Source organism: Rhinolophus sinicus, chromosome X, assembly GCF_036562045.2.
Source record: "Rhinolophus sinicus isolate RSC01 chromosome X, ASM3656204v1, whole genome shotgun sequence".
In the NCBI taxonomy this organism is placed as follows: domain Eukaryota; kingdom Metazoa; phylum Chordata; class Mammalia; order Chiroptera; family Rhinolophidae; genus Rhinolophus; species Rhinolophus sinicus.
This window is the reverse complement of record NC_133768.1, coordinates 82,431,470-82,455,354: the sequence shown is the minus strand read 5'-3', so window position 1 is coordinate 82,455,354 and position 23,885 is coordinate 82,431,470. Positions and strand designations below refer to the sequence as shown.

Below are 23,885 nucleotides of genomic sequence, written 5' to 3'. Positions count from 1 at the left end.
TGTACACACTTTGGTGGGAATCACCAAGGATTGACTTAAGAGGGAATCGGGCAATGCTCTTGCTTACTCGCCAGTGGGAGCCTGAAACGGGGAAAAGCATGACTGGGAAATACTGTCTACCCTGGGAGGAAGCCACACCCAGTTGGGATATTATCAGACGAGGAGTAAAGTGTCCTGAGTTTCTCTTTCACCGAGCTGAGGGGAACGATCATCTACCCTCCCAAGTATAACAGATGCAGTGGAACCAGAATGGAATAATTCATGCCAATTAGATCATCAAACACTTTAAAGTGTGCCGAGAGGAATTTAAGGTAGACATGAGACAGGAAAAGTAGTGAATCTGGGAATAGATTCCCAAGATGAAGCTTGAAGCTATCTGTTGTTGAAGTTTTCTGAGACTGGGATATCTGACCTCTGGGGGCACCTCATCAGAAGTCTCCCAGGTAAGAGAGTTACACAGACTCCCCTTAGGAGCCTGTGGCTATTTCAGCAGCAGCACTGTCTTGCATTCATTAGAGTCTCCTACCTGGGCCCACACATACGTGGTCAGACAATTAAGTTCGCGAACTCACTCAAGAAAAAGTGTCACATACCTCATTGCTGAGTATCACTACAGTCACCTTCGAAGTACTCCCCTTGGGAAGCTATGCACTGATGCCAGCACCTAGTCCATCCTTCAAAGCAATTTTGGAACTCTTTTTCTGGAATGGTCATGAGCGCCGTCGTGGTATTATCCTTGATGTCCTGAATGTCATCAAAATGTCTTCCTCTCAATATTTCCTTTATCTTTGGGTAAAGAAGGAAGTCATCGAGGTATATCAAATGAGTAGGGAGGGTATTCCAATAGTTATTTGTTTACTGGCTAAAAACTCCCTCACAGACAGTGCCGTGTGAGCTGGTGCATTGTCGTGATGCAAGAGCCATGCATTGTTGGTGGAAAGTTCAGGTCGTCTAACTTTTTCACGCAGCATTTTCAGCACTTACAAAGAGTAAACTTGGTTAACTGTTTGTCCAGTTGGTACAAATTCATAATGAGTAATCCTTCTGACATAAAAAAAGATTAGCAACATCATTGCAACAAGTTCGCGAACTTAATTGTCAGACAGCATACAAAATGTCACCCCTGGGAGTATGATGAGGGGGGAGGGCGGTGGTTACCTTCTCCCTGCTCTTCTTGACACCATACTGGTTGTCATAGCTATCAGTCTCTCAAGGGCAGCAGAAAGAGGACCAGAGCCCTCATGATTTCCTGCCCTTCATGGTTAGCTGACTTCCAGCAAATTCCTTTTAGCCAGGAGGCAGAGCTCAGGCCACCCTGGGTGGCTGGGGGAGACTGACAACTAAAGTATAGTGTCCTCACTACTCCCTGGGAAGGTTTGGGCATGGGAGTTAAAGACCTGGGCAACTCTTTAACGTTTTTGGCTCACGAATGGGGTTGATAATAACCACCCTGTACGTCTATTGTGAAAATCAAATTAAATCTGCCTGGGAGCACTGGGAAATGATATCCTTGCACACACTTATCAGAAGAGACTTTTATGCCAGTTACAAAGGAGTGGGAGGTCTCCAGAGCCATTTGAATATGCCTGGGGTGGGGGTGGAGAGGGGCTGTGGGTTTTAGAGCGGGGAGGAGTAAAATGATAGCATTTTAAGGAAGAGGGGCAGCCACTGACCCTGTCATTCTAACAAACAATGTCTTTTGAAGATAAAAATGACAGGCCCAAGGGAATACTGACATTTTTTAAATGCCTTTATTCTCTTCTTGTTTTTGTTTTTTGTTTTTTCTCCTTTTCTCTTGAGCCCAGAGAAATACTTCCCACTTCACACGCCTGCCATCACCTTCAGTTGAGAGCCCAGGATTCCTGAGAATGATACAATGTGTTTTCTCTTTCTCACCTCTTCCCTCAGTCTAGCCCTCTACCCTCTGCCATTGCTTCCCCTTGGCTCTTTTGTGTCATGTAGCTGAAGATTTGGGGTCTCTACAGGAAGGGCAACATTTTCCTGGAAAGTGTTTAGGGTGGATTTGAAGCACCCGACATGTCTTGGGTCCCTGAGTGGGAATGAATTGTGCCCAGGTGACCCCCCTACAAAGTCAACTGGCAGAGGTCAGCGATCTCCAGCCTTTGGGCAGGGTTTTTCGAGATTTCACTGCCCCGTAATGTCCAATGTGTCACATGCCCAATAACCCTCTCGATCATTCCCCTACTAGGATTGATGCAACATTTCCCACCTCCACCCCTCTCCCACCTTCCGTATCCATAACCTCTTTCCTTCTTTTCTATGTCCCTGTTTCAGAGACAGTCAGTGGAGTGGGAAGAGGTGAACTGAGATGATACTGTGAGAGCAGCTGAGAGGGGGTGAAGGGAGAGCCACTTCAGCTGGATGGCCAAGTACCTCTGGGGATTAGCAGAGGTCCTGGAGCTGAGCTCCTGATTAAATCCTGTGTTTTTTCCACCTGAAGAACATTCTTGTGGTGCAGAGCTAGAAGAGAATAGAGAGGAAGGACTGGCTGTGAAATTAGTGTACAGATTAAACAAACAAAAAAACATTTTGCTGCAGGTTTTCCAGAATTGAACTGCCTCTTAAAATCTGGACTTGACAACCAGTTCACCCCAGGGTTTGGAGTGCTCACCTCTTCTGTTGCTCTACCCCCTAAATAGGTGTGGCAGACCAACAGGGATGGGCTTTGAAATCAGAGACCTGGATTCCACCCTTTGCTCTGCCCCTTACTACTGTCATGCGGGGCGGCCTGGGGGGCCTCTAGTCCCGCTCCCCACATAAGAATGCAGGATGTGGCTAGGCCAAAAAGGAACACCCACGGAGCCATAGGTAGGGGAGTCATACCACTATAGTCTCACTGGAGGCTGGATTCATACGACGTGCGACCTGCTGTCTGCTTTTCTGCCAACCGCCTGACTCCCCTCGACTCACCAACCAGCACAGCCTCAGCAGTTATATCAGTGGCCAATTGGCTAACCGGCTACAGCTGACGGCCAACTACTACCTGAGCCAGCACCTTTCCATGTGAGGCCGAGAGCCTGGAAACTGCTCTCTGGGGCTCTGTCCCCACACTACTGTGTGGCTGCTGGCAAGTTGCTTAGCCCTTCTGGAACTCAGTTTCTTCTTCTATAAAATGGGATAATAAGTATGTCTACCTCCAACATTGTTGTAAAGATTTAATGAGATAATGCAAAGTAGAGCACCTGGTATAGAGTTGAGTGAATTGCTATTGCTGTTAATACCAGTTCTATAGCTACCAATACTATTAGTACAGTTGCTAATGCCTACTCTGTGAAGCCTGCTTTGATTCCCCACGAAGTTAGCTGCTCCTTCCTCTGTGTTCCTCCAGCCCTCGAGCCTGTTTATATTCTGAAGCTTACTGTATTATCATTGTTGGCATGTCTCTGCCCTACCAGACTTTGCACTCTCCAGGGGCAGCCTCTGACCTTTTTCAGTATTGTATTTTTCTTAATGCCCAGCACATAGCAAGATCTCAGTAAATATTTGTAGAATGGATGAATGAGCAAGTGGGTCAAAATATCTGTGATCGAGGCCTGTTTCTCCAAGCAGGCTAAGAAAGCTCCAGTGAACTTTTTACTTATCCTTGTAAAGCCCTACTCAGGATCACCTGGTATGTAAACAATATTTACTCAGTGGTTCCATTTGGCCAGTGATCACTCAGCACTTTAACCTGGCCAGCTCCCTGCCAAAAAGGTGCTAAAGAGCGTTTTCTGGGTCCAAACTACCAACTGCAGGCAGATGCCTCCTTCCTCTCTAACCCACAAAGTCTTCATCAGCCACGCATTGCTCCTCATTACCCCTGCAAGCACCAAACTCAGAAGCTCAGACCCTTGTTTGTACTTGGCCTTCCTTTTCTCTTTACTATTCCCATGGCCCTGCCACTGCTATTCCAGGAGTATTTATGAAGCACCTACTATGTGCAGAGCACCAGACCATACATTTGCGCCCTTGGTCGTATTCTGTCTTATATGATTTTAGGATATGTAATTCAGGCTTCCCCAACAAAATTGTAAGCTCCTAGAGGGAGAAGGAGTCTGTCTTTTTCTTTTGTCTTCCTACAGCACCCAAAATAGAACCCACCACAGTCATGGGCATGTGGATAAATACTTATGGACTTGACTTCTAGGCTCAAGCATTCAGTGTGAACTCTTGCTCCAGGGAAATATGAGAACAAGATGGGTACAGCTCAGTCAGCAGTGTGGTTTCAGTATATACCTATTCTCGGGGCTCTTTCTCTGTCTCTGGAGAAAGAGGAGGACCAGTGATCCCAGTCCCCTCCACTCTCCTTTAGCCTCTCAGTCTGCACGTAGTCCCCCTTATCCCACTCACCCACCTTCCAAAGGATTTTCCCCTCAGCAATTGTGAATACTGAAGAGCTACCTAATCTGTGTATCTGCTTATTCTCCTGATTTTCTGTCTCTGTCTGTTCTCTATGCATTCAGCCATGTCATTATTACCTTCTATTGTGAATTTCTGAACAGCAGAAGCCTGGACTCGGCCTCTTATCCCCACACTGCTTGGGAGCTTAAGAAATGCTTCTTGGGCAGCCGGTTAGCTCAGTTGGTTAGAGCGTGGTGCTCTTAACAACAAGGTTGCTGGTTCGCTCCCCGCATGGGCCACTGTGAGCTGTGCCTTCCACAACTAGATTGAAACAGCTATTTGACTTGGTCCTGGAAAAACACACTGAAATAAATAAAAGTTAAAAAAAAAGAAAGAAATGCATCTTGATGTTGATGACAGTGAGGGACAGTGCAGCATGAGGGCCTGAGGCCTAGGAGATGAGCAGCAGTTGTATTGTGGGAGCCTCTGCCTTTCCCCTTGAGTTCTGAGCTTTTGTTTGCCTTCCGTTTCAGGCCCACCTGCCTTTTGCTGTCATTGGTAGCACAGAAGAACTGAAGATAGGAAACAAGATGATGAAGGCCCGGCAATACCCTTGGGGCACAGTGCAGGGTGAGTGAGTCTCCAGGAGACAGGAAGAAGGGAGCCCCTTCTGTCTGTCTTTTTGCTTGTCCCGAGCCACTGTGTGACCAGTCTGTAACTTGTCCCCAGTCTCTACTCTTTTGGTTTTGGCCTCAAACAGCCATAGGGGTCACTAACGGGCAGACTGTCTTCATACCTGCATTATCTGCTCTTTGTCTCCAACAGAGAAAGCATTCCTAAAACAAAAACAAATGTACCTGGAGTGAGGGGGGAAGGAATGTGCAAGAAAGCATGTGTGTACCTGAGTGTACCAGGAGATGTACAACAATGTCCAAAGCAGTGTTGTTCATAATAACAAATAATTAGAAACAACTCAGATATTCATTAAAAATAAATTGGATGAATTGTGAAATATTCAGATAATGGGATAATATACTGCAGCGAAAATGAAAGGATTACAGTTACATCTGCATGAATGCATCTCAGAAACATACTGTTGAGCTAAGTAAGTCATAGAATACATGCTGTGTGATTCCATTTATATGCATTCCAAAAGTAGACAGAACTAAGCAAGATATATATCTTTAGGGATTCATATGTAAGTGGTAAAAGTATAAGGAAAAACAAAGGAATGATAAACCCAAAAGTTAGATTAAGTGTCATGGTGGGGAAGGTGAGATAAAAGGAGCTTCTAAGGTGCTGGTAATGTTTCACCTTGGCTGTGGATACATTGGTATTCATCTTAAAAAATTCTTTAAATTGCACATTTCATACACTCTTTTGTATACATGATCATTTTGCAATTTAAAAACAGACATATTGTATTTACACTAAGGAAAGTTCCTTTTATGGTCTGCCTGATGTGTGTTACACTTGGACTCGTCAGTTCCGTGGATAAAACAAAGCCTAGGACTCTGCCATCGGTGGAAGAGGTGCCTGGCCCTTTGAGTCTGCAGCTATAAGCCAGGTCTGGGATTGCAGGGCACCATGTGTGAGAGTGGTTAGCTCACTGCATACTTACCCCTGCCACAGAGCAAACAATTGAAAGCAGGTGGGAAGTTGTCCACATTGTACCCAAAGGCCAGCATGATTTAGGGCATACCGGAGACCCTCTAGTGGCAGCCCAATTTTCCATAGGTACAACAAGACTGGTAGTCAGAGCTCTGCTAGATTTAGGTCTTTGCCAAGACTGGGGAAGCTCCACTAGGAATATTTGCAAATGGTTTCTGGACCAACAGTCCTACCCTGGGAATGAATTTATAGTCTGAGAGACAGGAACCTGAGGTAACATGAGGAGAAGCCAGCAGGCATGGTTCCAATAACTTCCTCCAACTTATACACACATCTAACCAACAAAGTGTTTTTGACCATTTTTCTTGTAAGCTGGGGTTCACTGTTCTGTTCGAGTGAGGAAGAAGCTGTGTATTGTCTGGTCAGCTTGTAAGGGCCTTGGAAGTCACTCCTTCTGACTCTCCGGAGATGGTCCTGAAAAGTTTCTTGACTGATGCAATTTTTGATATTACCTTAGGTTCTATGAGAGTGAGGAACTTTATCCCAAAGGCAATGGGTCTTAAGCAGAAAGGTTATGTGAACTGATTTGAGCTTTGGAAAGTTTACTCTGATGACTGCAAGGCAGTCTGCTGCAACTATGCTCCATTCTGTCATCCCACACCCACTCCCTGCCCCCATTTCCCTCTCCCTTACCCTGTGAGACAGAATCTGGGGTGACTGTGCCTGCTCATCATCTCATACTGTACTGTCCCCACATGGTCAGGCCATTCCCATTCTGACACAGTGGAGCCATGCCTAGAGACACATGCCAGAGCACTGCTCACAACCTTATATTCCAATCAGAAGTCCATACTGCTGTGATTTGGTCGACATCTCTGTCCTTCTTGGCCACTGCCCCAAATGCAGACCTTTGCTGCACTCTTTTGAGGAAGGGGTATGTTCACTCAGGCTGGAAGGTGGAGCCCACTTTGTCCTGGTCACCATTGCTGCTGTGAGGCTATTATCCACCCTCTAAAAAAACACCCCCTTTGAAGTTTCTACCATTCAGATGGGCCCTCTTGGCACCATTGTCTATTGATGTCCTAGTTCTTTCTCCTTGCTCCTTAAGGACTTTGGCACCTGGTCATATCCTTTACCTCTGCTTTAGACGACCTGGATTGGAATCCTCGCTCTGCAACTTACTAGCTATGTCACCTTGCCTAACCTCATTGAGAGTTTGCAAAGACTATTCCCTCATCTGCCTGATAAATTCCTATTCTCCCTTCAAGAATCATCATAAGGGTTGCCTCTTTGGTGAAGCCTTCACTCTCCCAGGAGTTCTTAGCCCCCTCCTCTTCTGGGCTTTTATTACACCTTGGCTGTATACCTCCATTTCTGTAATTTTTGCACTGCATTGTATTTGTCTATTTGCAGCTATTCTTCCACTAGCTCCTGATGGCAAGACTCCATGACTTCATTTCTGAATTCCGAGTGCCTCATACAATACTGGGAACAGAGAGTCCATAAATATCTATTGGAAGGACAGCCGAATGTGCATGTGCCATTGTCCTAAAAGTGGTGCAGACCAAGCACTCCTGTTTCTGGTGAATTGGAGTTGAGGTGCTACTGAATGTCTTTGTAGATTTTTTTTTTATGGCATTGCAGTTTTCCAGTACTATCATTCTTGTAACTTTTCATTTGTTTTTTTGTTTGTTTTTTTCAGTAGAAAAGGAAATCAGGAGGCCAATTCACAGGCTGTATATATGCAGATTGAAAGGCGATATCAATGTTAGATATTTCACCTCTCATTTCGTCCATTTCTGCTTCTTACGGCCTTTCTTGAAACATACTTTTAATCCCCCAACGCTTGCTATGCAGTTGAAAATGAGGCCCACTGCGACTTTGTGAAGCTGCGGGAGATGCTGATTCGGGTCAACATGGAGGACCTCCGGGAGCAAACCCACAGCCGGCACTATGAGCTCTACCGCCGCTGTAAGCTGGAGGAGATGGGCTTCAAGGACACCGACCCCGATAGCAAACCCTTCAGGTACGTCTCCTGCCAGCCCAGCTCAGCCTAGCCCACGCAGGGGTTATAGAAGCTTTGCCCTAGAGCATACATAGGGTCTAGACACAGGTACCCAGATGAGAGTAGCAGGGCTCAGTTACTCGCCACTTCCACTTACCTGTTCCTCTCTGCCTCTGCACACCTATGCTGGGGAGCTGTGGCGCTGTGGCCAGGCGGACTTAGTAAGCACAGGACCAGGAAGGAGGCCCACAGCCCCAGCAAGTCTGATGGTCTCACTGCCACAAGTGCGCCTGCATGGGCACCTGCTCACGGCAGCTAGAGGGGGACCTTGAGCTGGGGTATTGTTCTGCAATGTGGCAGTTTGTGATTGTCCTCTGCCCCACTTTCTTCATCGGGCTCCTGCTGCTCTGTTGGGTTTCAGTGTGCTCTTTACCCTCCTGCCCATTATCAAAACCAGATAGAACCAGGTAGCAGTCATTGTACATGTGTTGATGAACTTCAGGCTCTTCATTCACTGTCATTAGTATTTGCATTCAAGGGTGTTTTGTTTTGACCACAGGATGTTAATAAGTATTGACAAACTTCTCAAATCAGAATTTAAGATGCTTCCAGAGAAAAGGAATGTTTTTGAAAGGAGTTTACTATGCCAATAGATGAGATATGCCAAATAAAAGTGATCTGTTAATATATGCACGATGTGTGACATAAGCCCCACATTTTAAATGACCATGTGGTGCCCTTTATGGGGGTCTGTCTGTCTCCTTTTAGGAAATGCCAGGCATCGATATGCAAGTGAGGGCAGGCTTGTGGGCTAAGAAGGCTTTCAAATGGCCTTTGAGATCCCACTATACAGTAGAAAGCCTGCCTGGGGGCAAAGCGCAGCCATTTCTTCAGGGGTGCCTGGTTCTGGAGGGCTGGACTCACTCCCTTTCACCGATAGGAGCTGCTGGAGCTCCTGGAGTTGGAGGAAGTTATGCTTGTCTCTCTGGTGGATGCTACCTTATGTTTCTTTCTCCTTTCCTTCTGCCAGCTTTAATCCGCATCTGTGGCAGAAGAGTTGTGTCTCTACCTGTTCATCTAGTCCTCTCCTTTGCTCCATCCTGAACACCTGTTATCCATGTCTTCACCCTTTGCACTACTTCTCTGCTGGCTCCTTTCCGTGTTGCATGCAAACATTCTCATCCTAAAGAAACTTGCCCCTTAGTGCTCCTCCTCACCATCCTCTACCCTGTTAAGAAGTTTGACTCTGACAGGAAGGAGAAAGAGTTGCTCTGTATTTACTAGTTTCTGACCCCATCACACCACTGAAATGCCTCCCTCCAAGGTCAGCAATCACACATTCATGGCCAGTTACAATGTGGCCTCCGAGTCCCATCTTTTTCTATCTCATCGTTTGGAACTCCTCCCTTCTGCCTCCTTCCCAAAGTTCTCTTTGCCTTTTGCTTTTCTAGCACTGGTCTGGCTGATTTTAGTCCTCTCTTTCTTCCTACTCCTTCTAGGCCTCATTGGCTCATTTTCTTCAGCTTGTTCCTTTAAATGTTGTGCCCCAGGATGCTTTCCTAGGGTCTCTGCTCCTTTCACTTGCTATTCTCTTTGCGTCTGGTTCTTTCTCCTCTTACAGCCCTAATTACCACGTAGAAATAGATGACTCCCAAGCTTTAGCTCCAAACCCATTGATCTAACTGTATACTGGATGTTTTCACTTGGATGCTCCATAGGGAACATACCTGAAACTTAAGCTGTCTAAAATTTAAGTCATCTTCTTCCTTCTTAGCCATACTCCTTCTCCAGTCCAGTGTTCCCTGTTGCAGTTCATGATACCACCATCCGTCTGGTTACCCAAGACAAAAAAACGGAATCATATTTGAGTCCTCCCAAGTCCTGGGAGTTTGCTTTCCTTACTGTTCCTCCAGGTCCCCCATTCCCTATCACACCTTAACGTTAAGATCCTGTCATTTCTTTCTTGGATCTTTGGAAAGTCTGTCCTTCATACAAAAGCCAGAGTGGTCTTTCTCATTTTTAAATTGGGTCAAGTCCTCCTGCATAAAACCTTACAGTGGGTAAATGTCCAAGTCTAATATGGCATTCAATGCCTGCTCTCTCTTGGCAGACTCAGGAACCTCATCTCCCACCATTCCATAGCTTACATCAGACTCTCCAGCCATGTTGGATTGTGCCTGGTTCTCAAGTATGCCAGTCTCTCTCCACATGTGCTTTCCCACATGCTGTCCTCTTCGGAACACAGTTCCTTCTCTTCTTCACTAGGCTTGCTCCTATTTATTTCTAAGTCCAGGCTGGGGGCAGGGAGACTTAACCCAGGCATCTTCCACTAGACTGGATTCCTTGATGGCAGGTACAGTGGCTGTTGGCTCTAGTTGTTGAGAGTGACTAGCATAGTATTACTCATTTCTCTCCATAGCACATGGTGGAGTCTCATTAAGTGTTTATTGTAATAGTTCATTAATGTAGTCAGTTTCAGAGCCAGGACCTGGCAGCAGAGTGCAGTGGGAAGACCCAGAACGAAAGAAGAGGCCCACGTTCTGGTCCCAGCTCTGCTTCTAACTAGCCATGTGGTCTTGAGCAAGTCACCTCACCTCTCTGGGCCTCTTTGCTCACCTATAAAATGCGAGTATAGAAGCAGATGTTCTAAGTCACTCCCAGTTCCAAATATCTCTCCAGTTCACCAGGGCTGCCCCATCCACCTCAAGGAGCCCTGTGATCCTGCTGTCACATGCCAAGCTAGCTGCCCATAGCTTTGTGATTCTGTTTTTGTACCTCTCCCAGAATTGGGGAAGGGAAGATGAGGGAACCCAGGGGGGATCATTGGGGTCCATTTTCATCAAATAAGAGCCATTCCAAAGGCAGGGTAATTAACCTGACCATGTTCACAGTTTGCAGGAGACATATGAGGCCAAAAGGAATGAGTTCCTAGGAGAGCTCCAGAAAAAAGAAGAGGAGATGAGACAGATGTTTGTCCAGAGAGTCAAAGAGAAAGAAGCTGAACTCAAAGAGGCAGAGAAAGAGGTAAATGTGAGCCTAGGTGGTAGGTGGGAAGGGAAAGGATGCGGAGCTTTGGCATGGCAGGGGCTTTGTCCTGAGAGCACAGTCAGCAGGAGACTTGCAGCCTCCAGACAGGAATGGGGAATGACATCTGTAGCTCTGCCTTGGCTGCCACAGAGGAGGTTGTGATAGATCTGTCTTTTTGATCCCTCATTCCCCAAGGCCAGGATATTTTCTCATTCCATGTTACTTAATTCTCTAGAGCTGCACTGTCTACATAGTAGCCGCTAGCCACATGTGGCTATTTAAATTTAAATCAATTAAAATTAAATAAAGTTTAAAACTCAGTTCCTCAGTCACATTAGCCACATTTCACATGCTCAGCCCTCTTGCAACTATGGCTATCGTATTGGACAGCAGATACAGAATATTTCCATCGCCACAGAAAGTTCTATTGGGCTGCATTGCTCAAGAGTCAAGACCTGACATAGCCCCTTGAGGTAAGGTGTGAGCTGATTCTTTTCCTTCTTCCTGGGAGGTTGGAGCTCAGTAGGAATAGTTGATCAGGTTGTTGGCTGTCCTGCCCCATTCCAACTGCTCTCATGGCCATGGGGAAAGATGGTCCCAGGCAGTCCTGGGTACCTTGCTGAAACCTGAAACAGTGACAGCTGGGGCATTTCTTTAGTCACTTGGACATTCTGTTGCATTTCACGGTAGCATTAAAGAAACATCTGTGAGGCTCTAGCGAATTTTTAAACTAAGATTTAATGATTCTTCTGGAGTTTTCATTACTTAAGCCATGCCTATTAGAGTGTAGTTAGTTCTCTAACTATCACATTGGGTCCAAGGTCTCTCTACCAATTTGTCTACTGATGCTCCATTAAGTGGCCTTAGCTACAGTTTTGGGCACATCAGCAACTGCTTCACCTCTCTGGACCTTGAAACCCATGATGAAGGGAAATACTTAATTACTTCTTAAGTCTTTTCCCCCACAATCTGTCGTGGCTCTCTAGGGTTATCACCAAAGCCTGGGGCAAGGGTATTGATTTTATTTCACTTTCCCTTTTCAAAAGAAAAAGGTTACCCAGTATTTTTAGGAGAGGTAAGGGGATCTCAAAGAAGAATGAATGAAAAGTCAATGGACAAAAGCCAGATTAAAACAACTGACAGACAGAACTTCCACCACCCTACCCCAAGTGACTATTAAAAGCTGGTTTACCTGGCAAGTCTTTCGTCCGCCATGCCTTGCTAAATGACAGTTTCAAATACCTCTAGGACCTGGAGACCTGACCTCCTTCATGGTATGCTGCAAGTGCTACAGAATCCTAAATTCACTCCTGAGTCTTCAAAAGAAAATGAAACTATGCTTGGTCTGCTCTTACTATTCAGGGTAGTTTATCACATTCTAGTTTGTTACCAACTGTACTTCTTGCTCCCTGATCCACTTACTACAATGGCATGCCAGAATATTCTTGCTGTTCTCCTTTGGGTGTCTGGCTCTACTCAGGGCTAGTTAAGCAGGGACCCCTTGATCAAGGTTGAGGTCTCCGCACATTCTATTTTATATATACATATATTTTTATCTCCTTCCATATCCAAGGGCAAGTATTTCCTTCGACCAGCTTTGGCATTGTTGAAGTTTGCTCTGCGATCCATGGTGATCTTCCCTGATTGAAGATAATAAAAAGCAGGGGCCTCTTTCATATTGGGAGATCTCACTATATAATCCTCTAAAGAATGCATGGACCTTGGTTGGGCAAATTCCTTAACTTCTCCCACCTCTGTTTCCTCATAAAATGCAGATAACAGCACCTACCTCATAGGAGTATTGAGATGATTAAATGAGTTAATACATATAAAGTGCTTATAAAAGTCAGTGCGTGGCCTATAATACGCACTAAATAAAGGTTATACTATTATAATTGATATTACTAACTGTCATGCAGGGTGTCATGTGGGGTCTCCTGTCCCGCTCCCCACATAAGAATGCAGGACATGGTGAGGCCAAAAAGGAACACCCACGGAGCTATAGATAGGGGAATCATACCACTATAGTCTCGCTGGCGGCTGGGTTGGAGACGCAGGAAGCAGGAGCCACACTATCCACAACCTGCCGTCCACTTCTCTGCCAACCAACCTCACTTGCTAGCTGCAATCCGCCGTGCTAACTGCAATCCGCTCTTGCTAGCTCAGCCACCATCTTCTTGCTAGCCCCCATTTTTTCCTGCTAGCGTAGCCACAGCAGTTATATTAGTGGCCAATGGCTCACTGGTTACAGCTGACGGCCAACTAGCCACAGCTGATGGCCATCCAATCACAGTTGATGGCCATTTACTACCTGAGCCAGCACCTTTCCACGTGAGGGCGAGAGCCTGGAAACTGCACTCCTGGCTCTGTCCCAACACTAACCATGTGTGGCAACTTTTTGAAAAAATGAATTGTTTAATTAAGCAGAATGCATGGTTCCCTGACCATATTCAGGAGCAGAAACTTGGAGGTAAAATGGCAGGAGGAGAAGTGGACTCTCTAGAACATGGTGCCCCTTGGTGCCATCATAGCTGTCCCTGGCAGAAATGTCTCCTAAGGTCCCAAGGTCCTGCAGGGTAATAACCCTGCCAGTCTCCAGTTGCGCTGGGCTTGGCTCAGCTGGGAGCTGCTCACGGGGGACTCCCCCCAAACTCCCTATGCTTTCCTGCTAGCTGCACGAGAAGTTTGACCGTTTGAAGAAACTACACCAGGATGAGAAGAAGAAGCTGGAGGATAAGAAGAAATCCCTGGATGATGAAGTGAGCGCTTTCAAACAGAGAAAGACAGCTGCCGAGCTGCTCCAGTCCCAGGGCCCCCAGGCTGGAGGCTCACAGACTCTGAAAAGGGACAAAGAAAAGAAAAAGTAAGTGGGAGGCTGCTCTGGGGTGATGGCTTCTTTTTCCTCCTGTTCATCCCTTCAGGGCAGGGTCTGGAGACTGAAGAGGCTGAGGGCTGGTGACCAGAGGTGAGCTGTGGGCTGTTAGACGAGTTTAGATACCTGTAACTGGTTTCAGTGTCCCCATAGGATGTAAGGATTCCCTGAATTTGGGGAACTGAGAGTAGGGGAGTGGTTGGTCCCAGAGGCCCATCCTTCTGTTTGGCCTACTTAGGAAAGTCCTGCAAATTCACGTAGGAGGAGGAGAGGGAGAGAAAGGAGAGGAAAAGCAAAAGGAATGTGAGAGGGAGAAGGAAAAAGGGAGGAAACAATGAGAGCTGCAAAGTTATATGAAAGAGATGGACAAAAAGAAGGATAGATAGAGGGAAATGGAAGAAAAAGAGTCTTCCCAGAAGCTTCTGGGCACTCTCTTCCTCCCCCCGCCCCAGAAGTTGGAGCTGATTGGGCTTACAGGCCTGTTTGCCAGTCCTATGTCTGAGGTGTTCTCCTCTCCGTGCCTGTAAGCCAACATTCGCTCTGCCTCAGTTCTCGCTAACTGCAGCCAGCAGTGTTTAACTGCTGCTGCTGAAAGCTGTAGCCCAGTTCTGGTTTCTCACCTCTTTGCTGTCCCTCCTCTTGACTCCTTAGTTGTTCCCAGTCTGGGGTACCGAGGACTTGGTGGGGAGCCTTCAGATGCTGGAATACTACGGGTGCCCCATCCTTAACCTGGGGAATGATTTTACAATCTATCTCTCTCCACTGGTATTTGGTAAGGCAGGATAGCATGGGTTTCTGGTTACCATGTGGGTCAATTATCCTGATCCAATGCATTCCTCATCCCAGAACCAGAGAAGAGAAAAGCATTTCTGATGGGGTCTACAAAACAGTAGGAAAAAACCCAGTGGTCCGTTGTGCTCTGTAGCTGTTTGTGCAATGTGACTCAAAGAGCCCTCAGGTGGCATGTTAGGCAATGTCCTTATTAAAGGGACCTGAGGATCTGAAAGATGTCCATGGTCATTGCCCTCTGTTCTTAGCCACTTGTTCCTGACTCAACTGTTGGATATTTGTCAGAAGGAGGAAACACCTTCCTTTCCTCTGTGCCTGACTTATCATTTAGGAATAAGACAGTGACTTTTGTACAATATTAAAATATTTTACATTTGAAGGCACTCGGTTTACCAATCCAATTATTCTTTATTCAAAAGGGTAATTTGAACTTTTTCACCAATTAGTCTAGTGATTTTTGTTACTATATGTTAAATTCACTAATTAACTTTTTTTGGTATTACCTAATGTAAAGTTCAACTAGCCAAAACAAAAACAAAAATGAAAAGCCTCTTTGGACATACTGTATATTAGTTGATTTGTCATGGTGTGTTAATTGCACCAGTAGGCATAGATTCCTATTTTTAAGATCAGAAATGTCTAAATTTGTCTTCCAGCTCTAACCTGCTTCCTTCATAGTCCTGTGGTATTCGTTAACTTAATCCCTTCGATAGTTTCACAGCCTCCTCGTGGGAATTAGGAGATTCGTTTGTTTGGACCCCACTGACACTAACCTATAAATATTCCCTGTTTAGATGTTCAGGGGAAGTTACTCCCAGATCAGGTTTTTTCCCAGTTGTCTCAAATTACCTGACCACCCCCAGCCCCAGGCAGAAGACCCTATGTAGAGTGATACCGCTGTACATTCTCCAGGAATATTTGGGATTGGTTACAGTACCCTTTTCCAATTCTGAGATGGGTGAAAACCTTACTGGCATGTGGCATCTCATATTTGCAATAAAGTCCTGACAAAATAGACTGCCCCCTTCCATACTTCCAGATGTATAAGTGGCCCCAGGCTTGGGCTTTTTATATAATTTCATAAACAGCTAACTTCTGGAAGACCTATCATGAGACCTGTATCACTCTGGTCCCATGGTGATGATGGCAGTGGTGGGGTTTGAAGTAGAAGTGGTGATAGTGGCATTTCTTGACAGATGGTGGTTGGATCTAATACAGTCACATATTCAGAATTTCCTTTGGCTGCCCTTAAAGATGTTAAGAAAGAGTACCTGTGTTTCAGGGGTCCCTACCAGCCCACCCTCCCCACTGTCCCTTCCACTCTTCCTAATCTCCTTTGACCTCTAACTCTTCATTGTTTGTGTGAATTCATAACATTTGATTTCTCCTCAAGTTCACTCCATCTTCATCAGCTCTTACTGTTTTACAGTTAACTCTGCTGTTTGCTGCATGCTGCATGAGACCCAGGGTCCCGGTAAGCCTTATTAACTCTAAATAGAACTGGCAGTGGCTTCTAGAACATGTCTCCCCAAAACCTGCCCCCCCAACACACTTATCTAGTCATAAAGGAAGCTGCTTAATTGTCCTAGCTGGTTTCCTCTTGTGACTTAGAATATGAAGAAACAGTCTGGTGTGGTTTCAAGTATATATGTGGAATGTTTGCCTGCCTGATTAAAAGCGAGGTATTTTCTGCCTCTAGAACAGCTGGCTAGCATAGGTAGATCAACATTTGAGGTTTCAGTTTTGGCCATTTTTTTCTTAAAGAGCCTTAATCATTACTTGCATAATTAACTAGACTATAGTGAGGAGGGAAACTGTTGGGTTCAGCAGATCTGTCTTGCAGTGTGACAGTGGCATTAACCTCAGGTTTGGGAATGTTCCCAGCCAACCAAACTTGCTTCTCTGTCTGCCTCTGGTGGCTATCCAAGGCGTTCAAGTTCTCAAATTTCTTTTGGCTATGTAACCCCTCAAGATGATAATAAAAGTGGAAGAAAATGAAGAGCTCTCAGATATTATAGAGAATTCCTTAAATTTAATTCTACAAGTACCAGCTTTATGAACACCTGCCTTTGCTGAGATGGATTCCTGAGGGCTAGGTGTTGTATCTACAGAAGTGAGTACAGCAGTCCCTGGCGTCACGTAATTTATAGGTTGGTTATAGCAATGATTAAGCACCTTCTATCTGTTCTACTGTACTCAGGTAGTAGGTAAGAGGGAACATAAATATATTTAATTTAACACAATTAGATTTATTACTGGTTTTTAAACTTTACCATAGAAACTTTCAAACCAAACAAAAGAAGAGAGAGGATAGCTCATTGCAGCCCCAGGTACCCACAACCCAGCCCCCAAACATAGAGCCAATCCTGTCTCATCTATTACCCCAAACCTGCTGGGTTTTTATAAAGCAAATCCCATATCATTTCATCTATAAATATATTATTAGCATGTATCTCTAAGAGATAATGACTCCTTTAAAAAAAACAACCCAAAACAACACAACCACAATGCCACCATTATCACACTTACAAAATTAACAATTTATTAGCATAAAATTCCTAGTCAGTGTTCAGAATACCCCAGTTGTCTCATAAATGCCTTTACATTTGGTTTGTTTGGATCAGGGAATATAAAATATTGAGAAGACTTCTCCCCACTCACCAGTGTAGTTTATAATTTAAAAGGAGAGCCTGCTGTTATCACCAAACTGATTGCTACATCTGCTGCACTGGGGACTTGGGGCAGCTGGTAAAACATCGTATTTTCAAGCAAATCCCAACGAGGAAGTCCATAGAGGCTTCTGAAACATAAGGCCAATGAAAGTGGGCCATAGGAAAGAACCCTAAAATAACAATGAAAAGATTTATTGTCTAGCTAAAAGGCAAGTCTTTAGAGCTCCTGTTAGTTGACAGGAATTAAACATCAGATTTTCATCTAGGAAGATTGTGACTTCATAATGTGTCCACTGCTGCGGTTCCAGTGCCTAGCAAAGTGTCTGACACCTGTAGAAGCTCAGTTCACATGTACCTTCTTTGTTTCCCATTTCCAATGAGGAGAGCAGGGAAGATGTATCCTGGTAAGTTAGATTTCAGTTAATGAAACTGAATTAACATGGTTTGACACAATTTGGTTCAGGTTTCCTTGAGTAAATCACTGATAGTGGCCATCACTAAAATGAATTCTGGCAAAACTATACTTAAAGCCTTACTTTATAAGTAAGCGACAATTGGCAAACAGCTGGGACAGCCAACCCCAACCCAACTAGGTTGGCTTTTCCTGGCAGGCTCCTCCCCACCAGACCACAAAATAAGTTCCAAACCAAATAGGGGAAAAAGGCCTTGGCTCTCTAGGATCCGAAAGCAGCAAAGGCAGTCTGTCCCCTCCCCAAAGCCCTCATTCCTGGGGGTAGATCACAAAGGCCACCTCTCATTAATCAGAGCAAAGCCTACTGTTCTTCACTGGTTTTGAAATTGCTTGAGACACTACTTGTAGCTGTCTGCAACTGTAAGAGAAATAGTTCTTCTCTGACCTGTACACAGTTGGTAGATACTATATCTCAATGGTTACTGGCCCTCGACCCTTGAGGGGTGCATGGTATATGAAAGAGTGTACACATATCAAAGTATGTCAGCCTTCCTGTGAAGCCCAGAACATAGGCCGTTGCAGTTTTGTTTAGGTTTCCCTTCCTGTAGGAAGTAGACAAAATAAAATAAGAGGTGAACATTCATGTAATATTCTAATACTTTTCAAAGTATGATATCTCATTTTCGCCTTATACCAGTCCTTTGAGGTAGAGAAGGAAGGAATAATCTTCAGTTGACAATATGAGTAAATGTAGAAGTAGGGAATATAAGGATCACACAGTAAGTTAGTGGCAGAACTAGAACAAGAATGTAGAACTCCCAATGAGAGAGAGAGAGAGAGAGAGAGAGAGAGAGAGAGAGAGAGAGAGAGAGAAGAGACAGAGAGAAAGAGAGAAGAGACAGAGTGAGAGAGGTGTGTAGATGTATTCACTCTGAGGAAGTGACTATACAAATATACTCACATATGCATATGCTTCTAATGATCCCTCCCAAATATCTAATAGTCTTTAATGAGATAAATGTATTCTTCAGGTAAGAAACGGGCTTAGATCCACAGCCAAGGAGTTCTTGAGAACACTGAGGTGTGATTAAACATCTTCTAAGGGATTCAGGCTTTAATTCTGGCTGTGACTCTTTCTTTATGATCATGGGCAGGACAGTTGATTTCTTTGTTTCTCAGTCTCCTCAAATGTCAAATGAAGATTGATACTACTTGCCCTGTTTATGTCACAAGGATGAAGTTTAAATGGAAGAAAGGTCAAAGTGCTATGTGAACACAAACCAACCATGGATTTCCATAGTTCAGGTTTTCAGATACCTGTGGTCTGGACCATCCCCAGACACTTCTCAAACAGCTTTTCCTTATGGGTTACCAGTTAGCTGACTGGGACTGCCCTGAAGGCTTCCTGAGGTGAAACCTCAATATCCTCTGCTTTCCCTATGGGACAAGGCAATTGGTAGCTGAGAGCCTGGTGCTCTATCCAGTGGCCAGAGGCTACCTGGAGATTTGCTGAAGGTATTCCTGCACAAAGTTTCTAGTTGGGGGGGGGGCATTAGTCAGGACCTAGCAATTAGCAAGAGAGAAAGTATTCTTGAGGCTGTTGGTAATTATTTTGCTAGCTAATACCACTACTGCTGCCACTCAGAGGTGTGTGTGGGTGTATGAGCGAGAAAGCATGTTCCCAGGAATCAATGTAATAGGACCTTAAGACCATCTAACATAGCTATGTATTCTAATTTATCAATTAGTCATCATGACACACAATTTTCTTCTAACTTTTTTTTTTTTACATTAATCCACCCATTCATTAACCCAACTTCTCTTTTCATTTTCAGTTTGGGCTTCCTATAGATGCTCTTTTCCTGCACAACAGAGCTTGGTCTCCCTTTCCTAATTACTCCTAGGGGGCATACAAACCCTGCCCTCCCCACTCTTCCTACCAAGGTTTATAGAAGCCTGAGAATCTGAGGATAGTATCTGGCCTCTGGTCAAATCAGCAGTCATGTGATGCATCATGCATCTCAGTCTTCCTCCCAGCACCCCCAGCCACCCACTCCCTTCCCCCATCTTTGCCAGACTGTAACATGGTCCAGGGGCCCATCTGCTACACTCTACCATCAGCTTCCCTGTTTCTGCTCGCTTCCCTGAGGTATTTGCATCCACGGTGGCTGGGTAAGCACCAGTCAGCACTGCTTTCCCCCTTAGTCTCCAGTCACTGAGCTTTCCTGAGCATCCCCTGCCCCCAAATAGGAGCAACAGCCCCTTTATAGAGGCTCAAGAAGGAGATCTTTTGGTGCCTTTTCTTTCTCGCCTCGCAGCCCAGCCCTTTCCACTTCTGATTCACTCAAAGTAACTGTACTCAAGCTGTGTTAAAAATCCAGAACAAGTTTATTTACACCACGCCCTTCCCAGAAAACATGACTGCTGAAGAAAATAGCATAAATTGCCCCTCTCTGGTTACCCCACAGATGAGGAAGTGAGAATAAATCTGAATATTATTACCAGCCTAGTGTCATGAATGGTAGACTTAAGGAAATATTCTGAGGTGTCTCAGCATCCCCTCTGTAATCTCTTAAGGGGCTCCACACAATGCCCCAAAGGCAGAGCCAGTAGGAGGTCATAAACTGCCAAACTGAGTGGTCAAAGAATCAGTGTTTTCAGTTTAGCTTTGATGAGTCTTCCAGTCTATTTATTTGGTGAATGTGATGAGATTTAATCTGTATTTTGTATGTGTCCCCCCAATCAGAAGAGGAGAGATTATCAGCTGGAGAGGTGAAAAGACTCTTTGTTTCTCTCGGAAGGTCCCTAACTTTATCTCCAGTCTAAAGATTTGATATCTTAAAAATATTCCAGCCCTAATTTTGATAATGGCTTTGGGAAACCCTTTGAAGTAGAGAGTCCTCCATTGTCGGGCACAGTGGCCTTTGGTGTTTGGCCAATGAGAGAGTGAGAGCTGGAGGTAAGCTGGCAATGACCTGTGGCTAACACGCCCTTTCTCTGCCCTTCCTTTGCAGTAATCCATGGCTGTGTACTGAATAGTATTCCCCGCTACAGCTGGACTGGACTCCATTTAGCTTTTAAAGCCAAGGTTCCTATTTTAACTGACAGTGTTCCTTCGGGGTGCCAGGCAGCCAGATCCCCCTCTCCTGCCATGCACTTCCACTTCAAACCCCACCTCTTCTTTTGAGTTCTGCCTTCCAGTCCCACTGGCACTGACCATGACCTTCATCTTCTTTTTTATTTTTTGAGGTGGCTTTTTTGGTTACTCTCTTCCAAAACACAGTCTAACAAGGCTATGCCAAATATTCAGGCCTTTTTGAAGTGTTGAGAATGGGGAGAGGGTTTCTCTCTTCAATAATAGATAGTAATAGGCAGTGAAAGGTAGAAAAAAATGAAAAGCAAATATATGCACACACTTTATCTTGTTGGCAAAGCAAGAGTGCAGTTTTGATGTATTGTCTGGTGAGTAGCTGATTGGTTAGTGGCCAGAGGCGAGTGTGAAGGGGTTGCTGCCAAAGCATAAGCTAGTTTCTTGAAAAATCTAAGTCTCATAGTGGAGCATTTTAGGAGACCCTGTGTTTGGCAGTTAAAACAACAACAACAAAAACAAAAACAGACAAAAAACACTTGGATACTCAGCTAGTAGCTCAGAGAGATGCTGAGCTAGGGCTGTCAAGTCTTCCTGGGAAGACTTTGCAGCTTTGATATTTTCTTGTCCAGTTTCACAACTGCTTCCCATGAATCCCAAACGTAAAACAACCACCAGTCTCCATCCCTCTGGGTAATTATTTGCATCACAAATAAAGCCCCCTCATTTGCATTTGTTTACGGTACTTGAGGCTTGAGGAACTCTGAAAACTTCAAAAGTTTGAGAGCCACCCACCCTTTGAGGGACCTTCGGAGACGTATGCAGGAATTTTGTATTGAGACGTATGCAGGAATTTTGTATTAAGGGAGAAATTTTGGTCCACTAGACAGACATGACCCACTTTTTTCGTTAGAGAAAATTGAGGCTCAGAGAAGTGAGGGATTTGCCGGAGGTCCCATTACTGTTTCATGGCAGAAACCAGGCTAAATTCAGTGTCTCCTGATTGCCGATCCATTTCACAAAGAGATTCAATCTGTTCATGTGTGTTCCTGGAGACAAGGTCTTTTGATGCTCTGAGAAACTGAATAGTTAGTATTAGAGGGTCTTTGAGGGTTTTTTTCCCCATAGAAAAATATCCAAGGATGTGTGGGTAGCGGCGGGCAAAGCAGAAGACTCCAGACCAGCTCCTGAACTGAGTGCTTCTGCTGACGGTAGGGATCACCAGCACTTGTTAGCTGGTCAGCTTTCCTGGAAGTATGGAATGGGGCCCAGGCATGCGTATATTTAACAGGTGCCCTAGATGATCCTTATAATCAAGAAAGTATAATAAACAAAAATCTAACCCGTGAGCGAGCATAAGGCCTTTAGGAAGTCGATAAATGCTATGAAAAGAATTAAAATAGTTGTTTTATCATTGTAGACAGAAAGGTGTGTTTTTTTCCTTCAGTGAAAAGGCCTTTTAATGAATACAATTGTTACTGGTGTGTTTTTTTTAAAAATACCCTAACTACTCTGTTACTTCTGGTGAAACAAAACCAGTCATTAGAAATGGTCAGTGCTTTTATTTTTCCAGACTGGAATGGCATGCCTGAAAAATCCCCACATGTGTGTACACACACCCGTCATTTCTCTTAAGCCAAGAAGTTTACTTTTCCTAGCTGCAATATAGATCACTTTGTTTTCTGTTTTAATCATTTGACCTTCACATGGCTGTTAATATGTGCTTGTTTTTTAATTAAAACAAGAAGCTTTAAACTGGTGTGTGGTGTTCTTAAAACCTTCTCAGCAGATTTCCTGGTGGTGATGGACCCCATTTCTAACCTGTCCTCTACAAGTATAATCTGTGCTACCTTACATTGCCCCTCCCTTTGCCCTGTCTTACTTTGAATGTTCTTTTTCTTTGGCTAATTTCATGTTTTCTTTTCTCTCTCTCTCCCTTTCCAGCTTTTTTTAATCTTGTCTTCAGCAGCTGTACTAAGTTTAAAGGAGAAGACTGCCATTATAGAAGAGTTAGGGTTCCATGTTGTCTCAAACCAGAAAACAACAAATTCCCTCTCCCCCCAAATTGCGCACACACACTCAGCAAGTGTTCATGGGTCCCTGTGTCCAGGAAAGAAGCTCTCTCCTGAGTTACATGGTATTTTAAATGGAAGTGTCTTGTCCTAACCTAACAAGGCAGGAAAAGAACCATCAGAGCTGGAGAATGGACCAAATGTAACTTCAGAGAGACAACTGCAGGATGACTCACCCAAGTGTAAGTGACTGGGGCAGGAAACCTCACCTGTGGGTGTGGAAATGCTGTTCACAAGTTTTTGTTTGAGGTTTTTTTTTTTCTTTTTAAACACAAATTCTCTGGTTCAGTGGGTTGACTGTCTATTGCCACTATTAAACATTTCTGAATATGGACGAGAAAGTCAAGTGACATTTGTATCTTCTTCTGCATTCATAGACCTTCTGCAGACCCCCAGCAAGGGGGAGAATGGATCCACTAACACCCAGTGTAGAAGGGAAAGATGGGAGGGGTTATAAGCTTAGTGAGAGCAAAATTTACTCCATTCAACCTTCCAAGGCCAGTTAGGGTTTTGAGAGAGGTTTCTGCTCAACTTGAAATCTGGAGGGACAGATCTGATGTTGATAAATCTGCCTTGAATTCATTGGTTTAACTTGCATCAAAATACCATGTGAGTGCGTGCTCATTCCTAAATATCCCTATAACCATTGCCATCCCACTATCCAGTGTCTCTTGAGAGAGTCGTTTTTTGCATGTTTTCCAGTATCTGTGTTTGTTTTTCCTTTCTTCTTTGTTGTTTTTGCTCAAAGGTGTGACCAGTCACTGCCCCTCTGGGGCCTTCATTTGCCAGGAGAAACATCCTGAAACCAGCACTGTTTAGCTTGATACCTTTCTAATGCCCATGTCAATTTTCAATAAAATTTCAAAGAAATGCTCAATGGCTGTGTGATCTGATGTTAAACCATTAGGTGAGGTGGCCCATCATGGTTTGCCTTAGGAGAAGTGAGTAGCTGTCTTCCAAGTGGGTGACTTGAGGGGCTCAGGGAGGCACCATCAG

The 23,885-nt window shown here is 44.6% G+C and overlaps 1 protein-coding gene across 4 annotated transcripts in view; it reads left to right on the top strand.

Moving 5' to 3' along the window:
* SEPTIN6 (septin 6) overlaps nt 1-23,766 on the top strand; it is a 69,521-nt gene extending 45,755 nt beyond the window's left edge. Inside the window, exons 6-11 of one of the 4 annotated variants that reach the window (XM_019717028.2) lie at nt 4,875-4,971; nt 7,810-7,978; nt 10,849-10,981; nt 13,657-13,847; nt 16,075-16,119; nt 22,762-23,766. In XM_019717028.2, the coding sequence (XP_019572587.1) occupies nt 4,875-4,971; nt 7,810-7,978; nt 10,849-10,981; nt 13,657-13,847; nt 16,075-16,078 (594 nt within the window). In that variant the 3' untranslated portion in view covers nt 16,079-16,119; nt 22,762-23,766. Of the gene's footprint in view, nt 1-4,874; nt 4,972-7,809; nt 7,979-10,848; nt 10,982-13,656; nt 13,848-16,074; nt 16,120-20,743; nt 22,573-22,761 lie in introns of those variants that run through there. The other 3 variants (XM_019717027.2, XM_019717026.2, XM_019717025.2) reach the window with 3 other exon arrangements.
* The last annotated feature ends 119 nt before the right edge of the window (nt 23,767-23,885 follow it).